Consider the following 14,348-nt stretch of genomic DNA (forward strand, 5'->3'; position numbering starts at 1 on the left):
CTTCTCTAATTCACTGAAGCTGCACTGACTAGAATATCTGCAGTGACTGATTTATTTATTTATTTATTTCTCTGCATCCACTGCTCCATGTCCTGTAACTCTGAAAAATAACCTTGTTACATCCACAGACTCTGTTGATGTTTTCCTCTGCAGGGTCACTAAGGACATGCCTGACAGATTATTAAATGTCCATGAGTGCCGGTGACCTAAAATGTCCTAATGGAGACAGAAACTTGGTTATTTCCCATAGATTTTATTCATGAAATAACTTTACTCTCATGTAATTATTGATTTAATTGTCACATACCTGAAATATTTCTTTACTTTTTATAAAATATAAAAAATAATAAATGATTCTGTAAACTCATAAGCAGAGAGAGAAGTTAATTTATCAGCTGGTCTGGAATCACTTTTTTCTAACCCAGCTTCCCTCCGGGTCCTCACCTTGTATCGATCGCTGTCTTTCTTTTTTTGTCCTTTCGGCTTAGCCCCTGAGTTCAGGGTGACCACAGCGGATGTTGATTTTGCACAGTTTTTACGCCGGATGCCCTTCCTGACCCAACCCTCCCAAATTTCTACCAGGCTTGGACCGGCACTGCACAGCTGGGGATGGGAAAGGGCTGTTGGGGGTTCAGACACTTCAACATATAGCCAGGAACAGGGATCAAACCACTGACCCTGTGGTCTGTGAATGACTGCCTTACTGAACTACAGCCGCCCTGTATCGGTCGCTGTCTGGTTCAGGGTTTTGATCAGGACTGGACTGGGTCTGTGGGCCCTCAGTGATTGATCAGGGGACTTTGCGTCTCCATCTCTCTACAGATATAAAACGGCATTGATCTGTCCTCAATCAGTCTGTCTGAGTGATTTGTGTGAAGTTCCACAGCCTGAATCTAATAATGCACAGTTGGGAGGCAGGACGACCTGATGCTGTGTTTACAGTACGTATTTAAACACTGATGAAGTTCCTGAATCTCGTCGCTTCCCCACTTTGATTATTTTGTCAGTCTTTGTGTAAATGGCCCTTCTGCTCCCTTGGATATTTGTCTTCCTCCACTTTTACGCCCATTTGCTTTCTGCTAATTCTCCAGACAATGACCGGCTCTATTCACACATGGACACAATCAGACATTACACAGACTTTCTCCGCAGTAGCTGCAGGATGAATGTCCAGTCCAACTGATTTAGACATTTGTTCTCAAAACCCCTTTGGTTCAATCTGCACCAGTTTCTAAAAGTTGGTGTAACATTTCTCACAGACTCTATGAAAATGTGTTCTTGACATCTTCACTGCTGCTCTGTGAGTGTCCAGTTGTCTTTGTCCAAAAGCTGGTTGGATAAAAACCTGGTTACTGTAATCAGGGAGAAACCCGATCTTTACCAGGTGCATTTCATTGATTTCTCTGCAGCATTTAAGTGGTTTTCTGATCATCACATGCAGGACAAAAGATGGGGGAAGTAGTGAAGTGTGTGGGAGAAATTAACACTTGTTAGAGTGTTGCCCCTCTTCTGTCGAGCAGCAAATCTGTTGTTTCGAATCAGTTCATGTTCTCAGAAGGTTACCCCCACCCCCACACACACGCGCGCACACACACACTTAATGTGTTTGAAGTCCGTTGGTGGGGGAAGCTGTGGGGGTGTCATCTCATGAACAATTCATGAAGAGTGTGTGAGAGAGAGAGGGGGAATGAGGGGATCAAGTCGGGCGATCAACAGTGTTTTCCACGGCTGCTGTGAGTCGACACAACGAAGAGGTGGGGCTGTGAAGGGTGGGTAGTGAGGCAGACGGACAGACAGAGGGAGGGAGGAGAGGAAGGTTGGAGCATTGCCAGTGTTTCCCAGCAACCACAACAGCAGCAAGAGGGTGGAATCTACCCGCTCTTCATTCATTCGTTTGTTTCTACCTCTAGTTTTTAATCCTTTTTTCCTCCTCCGCTGCTGCTGCTTCTGTCTCTCTCTCTCTCCCTCTCCCTCTTTTGGAGTTAGTGGAGGAAGGAGGGGAGGGGTGGAGAGGAATTGCATTGCGATACTGCAGGAACAGACTGTGGAGCGACAGGAGAGAAGAGAGGGAGAGGTGAAGGAAGGAGGGTGGAAGAAAAATGGACTAAAGGAGGTATATTTAAAGGACAGAAGATGAGGACACAGGCAAGGGAAGAAGAGGGGAAATGAGTTAAAGTGAAGGGAAAGGAAAAGAGGACGGAGGGTCAAATAAAGGAAAGAGACGGAAACCGCAAGTGGACAGTTTATTTTTATTCTTCTTTCTTTTTGCCCACCCTCTTTAAAAAAAAAAAAAAAAAAGTCTAGACGGGAAAATATTGAGTGAGTAATAAGATATTGAAGCTTAAAGAAAAAAAGAGTGGATCAAACAGGAACTGGGACAGATGGAAATTATAGGTTTTCAGGTGGAGGTTTGGTGCAATGCTTGGCTCAGGGAGGCTGTCAGATGGAAGGATGGACAGATGATGGATTCACATGATAGAACTGAAAGATTCCTGTTGTATCTTTTGTTGACAAACTGAAGTGAAGCTCCTCCTTGGGACCTTTCTCTCTTTTCCATGGGTCATGTCCCAACACAAATGAAGCTCGTTTGTCCCTGAAAACTTCCTGCAGCTCGGAACATACTGGAATCTTCCAGACTTCAAGTCAGATGAAACACGAGGATACGGTGGATGGATGAATGGAGGGTTTCCTAACGTGCGAAGGATAAAATGATGAACTGACTGAAAACCTGTTGGAATGTTTTTTTTTCCGGAGGAGTTTGGTGAGAAGGACCAAAGTTTTACTGATGGGCATTAATCTGACCTGAAGACTTGTTTCGGATTGACAAACTCCTGTAGTCCTTTACTACAAGACCGAGGGCATGTCAAGGCAAACCAATAGTTTCCTGACCGACGTCAGAGATATGACTCGTTTTGATCAACAAACTGGGAAAATCTTGGAATCCCCTCAGATTCCCTGAGGAGTTTACTGAGAATGACTTAAATAATCCACCATAAGTTCACAGCATCAGTCACTGATGGGTGGACCATCAGTTTTCAGGAGGAGGAGGACACATCTGGACTGATAGGTTTATTGAAGAACTGAGGGGACATGGAAAACCCCCGATTCTCTGAGATATTTTGTGAGAAAGAAGCTGAAAAAAGAACCATGTGGACAATCGGCTACTGATGGGTACAGCTGAGCGGAGAGATTGATGTACACAGGATTTATTTAATAATAATTAAAGGAGATATTTGATTTATAAACCACATCTGGTTTTTATGTTTATCTATGACATCCTTTACACGAGCAGTTGATTGTTGACCTGAGAAGATCTCAGACTGACCTATTAAGTTCCTGACTGATGCCTCTTCAGTGACGTCTTAAAGACAAGTATGGACTAACGGATTTGTTTTCTACTGAAGTAAGAAAAGTCTTGGAAAACCATCACATGCCTACAGGTATTTGGAAAGAGCGACTGTAACTGAGTGCAGAAGCTGCCAGTAGATATTAAATGTATACCAGTTAAGGTGCATAGATAGTGCTGACTGACAAATCAAGAAGGTTTTGAAGCCACATGTCACTAAAAACCAAAGTTACTGATGAATGGGATGTTTGCCATCTCCTGTGGACGGACTGAACCTACAGCAGATATGGACGGCTGTCCACACCTCACTGATCATCTGTGAAGTTTCTGGATAACACAGGTCTCATCACTGATTATTCACTGCTCCCTGTTTCCACTGAGATTTGTGTTTTGTACTTTTTTTTGGAGTTAATCTCCTTCTTTGCGATGCTGAAAGAGAACGAGAACAAGTTTGGACCTGGTTCCCCTTCAAAACTAAAAAGCGTGAGCAGATAATGGATTGGAAGGAGCTGTGAGTATCAGTCCCCCCATTTCACACAATTACAGGATGAGCTTGTGTCAGGGTTCCCACCCCCCCTCACATTTAGACCCTCGATGAGCAGAAAAGGTGATGAAACAAGATAAGAGGAGCTGTAGTCGTAAAGCTCCTTCACAGAGCGAAGGGAGAGTTAACTTTAATGTCTGATTATAAAATAACAGTTCTCATTTCTTAAACCTGAATCACACCTACACATGCTTGAAAAGTCATGGAGGACACATTCTGAGGTTTGAGTGTCCACTTTCTGTACCTGAGGCTGTCAAATATATCCGTTATATTAATAATAAAACAGTACTTAAACAAAAGCTTCTTCTCTGTCTGGTCACACAGCAGCTCACTAACACTGACAGAATATTTAAAGGTTGTTGTGAACTGAGAATAGTTGTTCAGCAGCATGTTGTTCAGCAGCATGTTGTTCTCAACACAACAGACGCTTCTGCCTTCAGCTGTTGTCATTGCACTGGAAAAAAACTTGTAATTGCAGAGGAGTCACTCAGATACTCACAAACTCAGATTTCGTGCATTGAACATTGGTGTTGTTCAGTTTTCTTTGACGTGCAGCTTTAAGCCGTGTGTGTTCAGAGACGTTTGGGTTTTTTTATACTTGTAAAACAGACAAGTGTCCACTAGAGGCAGAGTTGTATTTAGTAAATCACAATTTCCTGAAGAGAAACCAGGTGTAAACAAAAAAATAAAAAAACACATGTAGCTGTTGAATGGCACTAACAGTTGTTCTACCTGTTCCATCATCTTTTCTTCTTCTACGTCTTATTTCTTTGGCTTTGGATCCTCCCTCCTGACTTTGATATTAACATTAATCAGCTCACAGAATGAGCAGATATGTTGGGATTTGTGCCTGGTGGTTACCCACAACCCCCTTTTCTGTATAAGTTTCTGTTGTTTGAGGACTGTCCAGTGTGGTAGGTAGTGAGACTAATTCAGTCTTTGCTGTGTAACAACATCACATGAGTAAAGTTTGACACAGTTTGATCAGTTCTGGGCTCAAACCGTAGCTGAATCCATGAGAAATTAATTGTCAGCACTGTACACGTTGCTGCAGTTGGAGATGAACATTTCTCTGGCTGAACCACACAGCCACACACATGCAGTACTTGGAGTACTCCCCGAGGCTGGACTTTGTCCTTCATGCCGGCTGTAATTACAAGCTCTTCTCTGTGATTGGGCTCAGTGAGAAGGATGGGGAGAGGAAGAGGAGGAGAAGTACAGGAAGACGCTCTTCTTCTCTAATGATGTCACCTGAGTTTGATCCAGCACTACTCCTCTTCCTCCTCCCTGGTTTAATATCGTCTGTCGAGCTGACTCTGACCCTCAGTTCACCTCCTCTTTCGTTTCACCCACAGACTCCATTAAAGGTTTTAAACCTATGCTCTGAGCTGCTGTGAAGACACCTTCCCTTCACTTGTTCACAGCAGGAAACCTTTGTTTCTGCATCCTGCAGCATGTGAAAGATAAAGGAGCAAATAAGAGTCTGTAATCAGCCTGACAGAGACACAACAGGTTTGTGTCACACTGATTTCTGACTTATGCTGCAGAGTGAAGGGAAAAGGAGGAGAGACACTAACTGATTCACATTATGTAATAAAGTGACTTATTTTGACGTCTTTGAGCGCTTTTGTGTTAGTTTATAAATCAGTCTGAATTGATTTTAAAAAGGAGGCGGCATTGCTCAGTAATGATCTTGTGCCCGTTGCAGCCTTTTTTCACACAGGCCTGTTGGAGAAAGTTTACTAGAAACCCGGTTCCGTGTATACATGGCAGAGAATTCAGTGCTCTGAAAGAGAAATCCACCTGGAAAAACCTTGTTTCCCCAATCCCTGATCCCCATTTCAGCCTGTAGCCTGATGACATGTAAACATGTTGGATGAGGTCACCGAGGTGACTTTAGCAGAAGAACCTGCTAATCTCTGACAGGCTCTCTGTGTTTCCTCCTCAGGGCAGCTCAGAAGCTCAGCCTGTCCCGCAGGAAGAAGTCTCAGCCCAGGCCCCCCTCCTCAACCGATGAGACCCCGGGGGCTCTTGTGTACACCGGGGGCTTCAGTGGGGCCCTGCAGCTCTCCCCGCCAGCTGTCCCACCATGTCTCCTCCGTGCTGGGTCAAAGGTCAAGGACAGTCCAGGGATGGGCAAGGTTAGTTACCCAGAATGCTTTGCAGGAGATCAGAGACCAGATCAGCCGGTTCTCAGGCTGCTGGAATCTGATGAATCCAGTCTAACAGAACAGCGGGTTAAGTGAGTGGGAAGGGGTGGCAGGGTCATCTGGATGAAGGAGCCTCCTGTTTGAGAAAGAAGTAGCAAACACACGAGTGTTTGTGCTGAAACCACAGAAAGCACAATTAGTACAATGATTGGAAGAGTTTAAAACAGAAAATGTAGTAAAAATGTCAATATTCTACTAAATTTGTTTCAAGCCAAACCAGGCAAACCAGCAGGGGGCTGTTATTGTCAAGCAGGTGCACGTCTCACAGTTGCTTTGGCACATTTACCAGTTCACTTTTAATCTGACCCTTTCTGTCAAACACAAACAGCAAAATAACTGTTGCCGTTTTCTCCTCATCCCAATCATAATCTTCACACAGACACTTTCTGGTTTAGTTTTTAGTTGTGCTCATAGTCACTTTAAAACTTTAGTTTTTTTGTTTCCTTGTAGTTAACTGTGCTGTGAGCCACAGGAGCTCATGATGAGCATCTGTCTTCTAAAGTTGACCTGTGCAAAAGAAGTCTTAACCTTCTCTGTTCAGATCCTCAGGAAATGTCATGATCTCTGAACGATGAATCCATTAGGGTATGCCGAAGGCCTCAGGTCGAACAGGGGCGGTGGCTTTATGGCTTTATCAACACAGTTACCCGTGTTTGCTGCAGTCTGGACTCATCGGAGTCGATGGAGTTGCCAGAGCTGCTGCTGTCTGCTCAATGTGAAGTAATTAACCTGCAGCAGATTAAACATCTGACCCCGTGAGTGGAAGTCTGTGCATGTTGAGTCTCTATGCGCTGCTGCTAAAACATCTGGATGTTAGTTTGCATCCAGTGAAGCTGATGAATGTGTCTCACTGTTATCTCGCTGATTGGATGATTGACCAAGTGAAAAATTAAAAGACAGGAAAAAACACTTTTTAATAGGAAGTTTTTGAGCGTCCTGAATTAACAGCTTTTGAAGTCATTTTGAAGATCTCCTGTGGATCTTTAATATGAAAAATAAGTCTAAGTCTTGATGAAAGGATCTGGACTCAATCACACTTCAATCTCTGATCCAGGGTCTCCAGATGCAGTGCTTACATTTTATATCTAATCAGACTTCAGGTCCACGGCAGCTGCTGGGTTAATGAGCTGCGGTGTTGACGAAGGAGAAATAAAACGGCATCTTAATGAGACTGGATGAGCTCTGCTGCAGCTCAGACCTCCTGAATACTGATCAGAGATTTTTGCTGCTCTGCAGTTTTGCATCTTTGAGCTATTCTAACAGTTCTAACAGTTCAGGCAGGAGAAGTCACAACAGAGTCCATAGACCTTCGTCTTAACAGAGCTGCAGGCTCTTCATTCCATTAACTCTGTCGCTCAGTTAACTGGTTCCAGTGATGTTCTGGGATCCTCAGCCCTGTGGACAAGTTCAGGAACATCCTTTTTTTACCAGGCTGACCTCTACAGGGAGCGCAAGAACTTTACAGGTTGAAATGAACCATCAGCTCCTTGTCTGTGGAGGTTCCCAGTCTTCCATGTCTTGAATTTTCTCAGAGGTTTTCAGTCACTGACTATTTTGAAGTTCCTTGAAGATGTTAAACTTCTGATCGGAAAGACTTCTTTGGTTGCAAATCACGGTAGGGAGTCAGGATATATAAGGGCTCATTGACTTCCTCACTTGCTTTCCTCAAGTCAACAATGTTGCACATTAAATGGCTGCTATTACGCCCTACTCCACCTCCTGGTCTGCTCAGTAGCCCCTTATTGTGTGCTGCACCTTTGCCATCATGTTTGCAATAATACAAACTTCAGATTTCATTATTCATTGTGTTTTGGGTTAAAATGTTGACATTGGTGCTGGTTTAAAATAAACCTCAAACAAAGCTAAACACACTTCACTTCATACAACACAACCAGTGTCGACTGTTGCTTCTTTCATAATTAATGTGGAGGCTAGAAGAAGAAATATTAAAATTCATCTCCTGACCTACGAGTAAGTTCAGTTTGCTGTTTCAGAAACTTGATTGCAGTCATTTAATGGGGGTGATCAGATGATCAGCGAGTGTTAGGTGAAGAGAAATTAATTTATTGTCTAACAGCTGTAGCTGTGATACTAAATCAAGTTTTGATATGTTTGAAAAAGTAACATCAAAATTCCAAATACTTAAAATGATAATGAGTTCATTCTACCCGCATGGAGCTGTTTGTCTACAGTAAACAAGAGTATGAGGTAAAATGTACTGGACTGGGAATCCAGTGGGCACATTTTTTGTGAAAGTTTTTTTAACGTTGACAGAGAAAACAGGACGGAGTGGGACCTCCTCCTCCTCTGTTACAGCCTGGTTTTATTGCTGCTGCTTGGTCGTAAAGTGTGAAGCAGTTTGTAGTTACAGCAGAGGAAACGTCCCCCAGTGACCTGCTCATAAACACAGTGATGGACTGAGCTGAGATGAGCGCTCAGTTCATCCACAAACTGAGAGGAAACTGTTCAGTCTGTTAATGAGTTTTTATTTGTATTTTAAGTCCACTTTAAATTAGGGAAGATTTTTATCATTTTGTATTGTCTAGTTTTCTCTCTTTGCACATTGATCTAAACCATTCTCGTTTTGTTTTTTTACCTTTTCTTTCTCATCAACCATATGTTCCTTTCTTTATTTTTCAAAATATCTTCTCTTTTTTTTATACATCTTTATTGTTTGTAACTAATGCTTTTCCCCACTTCTTTGTGTAACTGCTCCAACAGACTTTTTCTCTGAACAAAGCAACTTTTTGGTTTGATGCGTCCTGTTTGCTTGGCGCCACATCTTTAATTGACCAAATACTGAAATCAGACTATTCTAAATAATTCATTTTCATTTTCAGTCGAATACAATAGGAAAGTCCAGGAAAGTTCTTCCTGGAGTTTCTAGTTCAAACGATCAGAGGAAGAACTTGTTTAGCATCGTCATGAACTCTATTCAACCTCTTCTCATTAAAGCCGCTCTTCATCACTCTGAGCAAACAGCAGCCAACAGGTTAATCCTTTAAAAAGAGTCTTTTCACTGTGGACTCTGGCTGCTCTGTGTGGGCGACAGTGAAGCTGCTGCGGAAGAACAAACCAGGGGGAGCCGAGGGATTTAAAGAGCCAGTAAATCCAATCCACTTCATGATTACAATCAGAACCAAAGGTTCTTGTGCATTGTACGTTAACAGTGCACCCGCTGGTCAGAGACTGGAGATCAGCATCTTCCTGTGAGCTGCTGCAGCCATGATTCGCTCTGCTGGCTCGCACCATCACGTCGTTTAAAAACTGCTGCGTTTTCAATTGTTATTGGCTTTAAACTTGACCTCCTCACCGCCACGAAGCACCGACTCAGCAGCTCCGTGACAGACTAATAAAAACCCTTCAGACAGCAGCACACAGTCACAGAGCAACACTGGTCTTTGCTCAGAGACACACTGCTGCACGTCAAAGGAAGAGGGTCCGGAGCCCTGCTCAGTCGATCAACATCTCGGTACACAGAAATGTCTCAAAATGTTCTGGAGGTTCTGAAAATGTGTGCGGAGGTGTGAAATGGGAAGAAGCCGGATTTTACAAAATTTAATTAAATTCAGTTTCAAGTTATTTCTGTGTCTGCTTATGATTTACAAATGCTTTTAAGGAATCCTGGAAATCTGTGTGAGAAAGCAAATATTAGGGATGGAGGGGTGTTCCAGTTGTGTCTTATTGACATGGAGGGATTTCAGAAAGTCCATCAAAAAACTACAAAGAGACAAAAACAATGACAGGAGAAAATAATAGTAGCAACAAAGAACCACAGAGACGAAAATGACCTAAAAGAAGATGAAAATTGGCTGCAACGAGACAAAGAGATATAAGACAACCACCAGATGTTTTTTTCTCTGAACAAAATGTGAGTCATCATATGCTCTAAAAGTTTCAAAGTGTAACTGCTGATTAACAGATCACAGTCTGATCTGATCCTTCTTCGTCCTTCTCCAGGTCAGGGTGATGGTCCGGATCTGTTCGGTCGCCAGCAGCGAGTCCTCAGAGTCCATGTCCTTTCTGAAGATCGACGGCAAGAAAAAGCAGCTCACTCTGTGTGAGACGTCGGCCAGTGGACAGAGACGGTCCTCTGCCTCAGCACCCAAATTTTTTACCTTTGATGCCATCTTCTCCCAGGATGCCTCACAGGTGAGATGGGGCTGAACGTGATTACTTCTTCGTCGTTTGGGTGAATATTTGTTCTAAACAATTCTTCCAGTTGGCGAAAACTACTGACTGAGCTCTGTGTATAAGTATTCCAGGCTTACAGCTTCAGTGTGAGCTCTGATCGGAAAGAGCGTGTGATGTGATGCTGTGATGACACGTCAGGATGGAGACGGGTGGATTTATTGGAACACACATGCTCTCCTGCAGCGTTCACACAGTACCTGATAAGTGAGAACGTTATTCACATTTAAACTGCTGCTGCAAGTTTTAGAGGCAGGTTCTGATGATTCTGTTCGTTTTTTATATTTGCTGGTTTTATGCAGTAATTGTAACCTGTGACAAAACAAACTGTTGTGTCTTAATGTTACATAAAGTACATGAACTGACGTATTCGTTATAACAACATAACACAGTCAGTACTGGATCACAAAAGTTGGATAATAGTACTGTAACATGACGGATGACAAAAGATTTAAGGAGGTGAAATTCATGAAAAGGCTTTAGTCTAGTTTGGTGCATGCAGCAGCACTCTTTGTCTTGAGGGTCTGAGGGTCTGTTGGCCTCTGTTGGCCTCACCTGGACACACAGATGGAGCTGCTGGCCCCACTTGTCATTTTCTGGCCACACAGGCCTCTGTCTTGCAGACCATGTTTTAAGTGACGTTTCTCAGGGCTGGTGGCAACTGTAGCTTAGAATGGAGAGCGGTCATCCACCAATGTCTTTGAGCAAGATGCTGAACCCCAACTTAGTTGCTCCCAGTTAGGTGCTCATTGGTGTGTGTGTGTGTGTGTGATTGATAGTGTGAATGAGTCCAGGGTAAAGTGCTTTGAGTACCAACAGGTGGAAAGGTAGTGCTAAACTAATAAAAAAAAAAAAGTTTTTAATCCTTCCTTTTTTTTTGCTTTTGTCTGATGAAATGGAAATTCCTCATAGTACTTTGCTTTCATGTTTTCTCTCTTTGGTTCAAAGTGTCTAACACGTGACTAAATGTTAAGTAATTGATTTGTATGTAGTCAGAGTTGAGCATCTGCAGGAAAAGAGATGAAGGCTCAGCACTTTGATCAGTCTCTTTCTGGACAGACTGTCCTCATTGATAGATGAAGAACCCCCCATCCCCCGCACATAAGAAACTCCCAACAGAGTAAAGTGTAAGCTGTAATGTGCCGTGGATCTCTATCCTGATAGGCTGAGGTGTGTTCGGGGACGGTGGCGGAGGTCATCCAGTCGGTGGTGAACGGAGCAGACGGCTGCATCTTCTGCTTCGGACACGCTAACCTGGGTAACCAAACATACAAACACACACTTTAATTTTTATTGTTAGCATTTAATATTATAGCTGCATTGGCTCCGCCTCCAGGTAAGACCTACACAATGATTGGTCGAGACTGCTCCACCCAGAGTCTCGGCGTGGCTCCCACAGCCATCTCCTGGCTCTTTAAGGTGATCGAAGAGCGGAGGGAAAAGGCCGTAGCTCGTTTCTCTGTCAGAGTGTCTGCTGTGGAGATCTCTGGCCGGGAGGAGACACTCACTGACCTCTTGGCTGAACTCTCCTGCTCCTCTGGGGGGCCCCAGGAGGCCCTGGGCCCGGCGGTCTCACTAAGAGAAGACCCAGTCTGTGGATCCCAGGTAGGCCAAGGGAAAACTTCCTCTTAAATTGTCTATTTTGTTCCCCTTATTCACCTCAGCAGCAGAGACACACAGGGACTAGATTTTTAAACCAGCTGATTGAACAGAATCATCCCTATAGTCAAATTAATAAAACTGAATAATCAAACAGGTGCAAAGGATTTAAAATGTTTTACAACTGTTCAACATCTTCTAAATAGTTTTCTGTAAGAAACTGCAGCACACCAGCATACTGGACCACAGCACATATTAGTATAACAATGTACTGTAACAGAAGATGTCTTGAAGCATTATTGTACTTTATTGTGTCCTAATTATGGCATATAACAAAAATAACCCAAACTTTCTTTTTTCTGTATTTTGAGATCTTCATTAAAAGGCATTTTCATAAATATCCTTTGGACATTTTAGACATGTCCTTGTGACTGCGAAGTTGGCTTGAGACAAAGCTTCTTTATTAACTGAACTTCTCTGTAATGGCTGCAGCCACAGATGTCGCTATAGTCATTTCACTTCCTGTCAAAAAAGCACAGGTAAAAGAAAACAAGGAATCTTCAGACCAAAGTAAACCAGACAACAACATCTCACTCAGTGAAACACTTTTATTTACTCAACAAATACTTTTTGACTGAACGTATGTTTACATTTTTTACACCCAGTGGGAGTTTCACACATTTTTAAATACATCCTGAAGGTTCACTAGGGCATCAACATCTGAACACATCCTCAATCTGGATGCACAAAAAAACATCTAATCATCTTTGTTGATGGATTTATTACAGTTTACAGTATTACAGTATTAAAGATTGAAAGTGATTTAATCAACAGTTCAAAATTTGAGTTTTGAGGAATAATTTAGAAACAGCTGTCTGATTCACCTCTGACTTTGCTTGAAACATTGAATCATTCTGAGCTTCTTTAAATCTGAGACAATGTGAATTATTCACAAAAAGTTGACATTTAATAATTTAGTTTCTTTAAATCAAACCCAGATAGTCGAGGGTGAAAACTGGGACATTTCTTGAGATCCCCCTGCTCTCCTTCAAACCTCTTTATCTCCTCTCCTTACCTCCTTACCTCCTACCTCCTGCTTATCTTGTCTAACCTCCTCTTCACCCGGGGACTTCATCTCTGTCCACAACTGTCCAATTAGCCTTCAACTTATTCAGTGGGTTTTATCTCCCTGGGCTCCTTCGCTGTGCCAGTTTTTATCTCTTCTCACTCTAAATTTTCACTTTCTTCCTCCACGTTCTTCTTCCTGCATGTAAATTTCATTTTCCTCTTTAAAACGTCAATCAGTGGTGTTGTGGCCGTTGACATTTTCTTGGTCTTTCTTGTGTTTTCTTTTTCAAAGCGACATCTTGATGAATTAAAACATATTTGAAACTGTTATCAGAGCTGCAGATGCAGAAATGATGTTTGCACAGCTATAGACTAGTTCCACCTGATCACCTGATCTTATATTAACTGGTAAAATTGACAGTTAATCATGTTAAACTGCTGTCTGAAGGTTTTTATATGCAGTTTAGTAAACTAATTTGTTCAGGTTTATCTAGTCTCTACTGGTTCAGTAAAACACGTGGAATGGCCCTGATGTCCATACGTTAGATCAGCTTTTTGTCCTCCATCTGTTCCTAGCTATAGGTAGTTGTAGTCACCAATCACGGCTTAGCTTCATCCTACATTTCCCATATTTCTTACTTTCTCGATCAGCTGCAGAACCAGACGGAGCTACGGGCAACTAGCGCTGAGAGAGCTGCCTTTTTCCTGGATACTGCCCTGGCAGCAAGGAAGAGCAGCAGGACGGCAAACGACCAGGAGGCTCGGAGGAACTCGCACTTTCTGTTCACCCTGCACCTCTACCAGGAGAGACTGGACAAGAGCAACAAGGCAGCAGGTCAGTTTGTGTCCACAGTTAGTATTGAAATGATACTAGGAGGAGTTATTTCTGAGTTTGGAGAAGTTCAGTTTATCTGTAGGGTTTATAAAGATGTGTTCAGATGGAGATGAGTTTAAAGTTCAGAGCCACAGCAAGAGTAGGGAAGTCGGAAGTTATTGAGAGATGGACTAAGACATGGTTGCTTTAAAGCTGTATGGAATCTAAATTTAGGGATACAAGTACTGGGTTCAGTACTGCCCTTGTGTACTCATACTTGTCAAAGATTTCCAGTATAATGCACAGATATCCCTTTACATTAAATTACATTAACCTCCGGCTGCCTGTGGCCAACATGAGGACTGTCTCTGTTTCAGAGACACTAAGAAAGGTGACAGCAACAAAAGTAAAAATGACTGCAATCTCTGCCAGAGGGCCAGGAAGGAATGTTTATTGACACAGAACAGATGCAACAGATATTATATATTATAGAGAAACAACAACTCTCTCTGATCCTGTATGAATTCACTAAACCCATAGACTGCTTGTCCTGCTGAATGTAGTAAAGTGAATGAT

The 14,348-nt window shown here is 42.7% G+C and overlaps 1 protein-coding gene across 8 annotated transcripts in view; it reads left to right on the forward strand.

Annotated features, from left to right (window-relative positions):
* Positions 1 to 14,348, forward strand: part of LOC137102071 (kinesin-like protein KIF26A) — a 47,528-nt gene that overhangs the window by 15,416 nt on the left and 17,764 nt on the right. For 6 of the 8 annotated variants that reach the window (XM_067481167.1, XM_067481162.1, XM_067481163.1 and 3 more), the window contains 5 exons: positions 5,839 to 6,031; positions 10,061 to 10,252; positions 11,456 to 11,549; positions 11,628 to 11,896; positions 13,610 to 13,793. In XM_067481167.1, the coding sequence (XP_067337268.1) occupies positions 5,839 to 6,031; positions 10,061 to 10,252; positions 11,456 to 11,549; positions 11,628 to 11,896; positions 13,610 to 13,793 (932 nt within the window). Of the gene's footprint in view, positions 1 to 1,766; positions 3,858 to 5,838; positions 6,032 to 10,060; positions 10,253 to 11,455; positions 11,550 to 11,627; positions 11,897 to 13,609; positions 13,794 to 14,348 lie in introns of those variants that run through there. The other 2 variants (XM_067481168.1, XM_067481169.1) reach the window with 2 other exon arrangements.

The sequence above is a fragment of the Channa argus genome, chromosome 17 (genome assembly GCF_033026475.1).
Source record: "Channa argus isolate prfri chromosome 17, Channa argus male v1.0, whole genome shotgun sequence".
Taxonomy (NCBI): domain Eukaryota; kingdom Metazoa; phylum Chordata; class Actinopteri; order Anabantiformes; family Channidae; genus Channa; species Channa argus.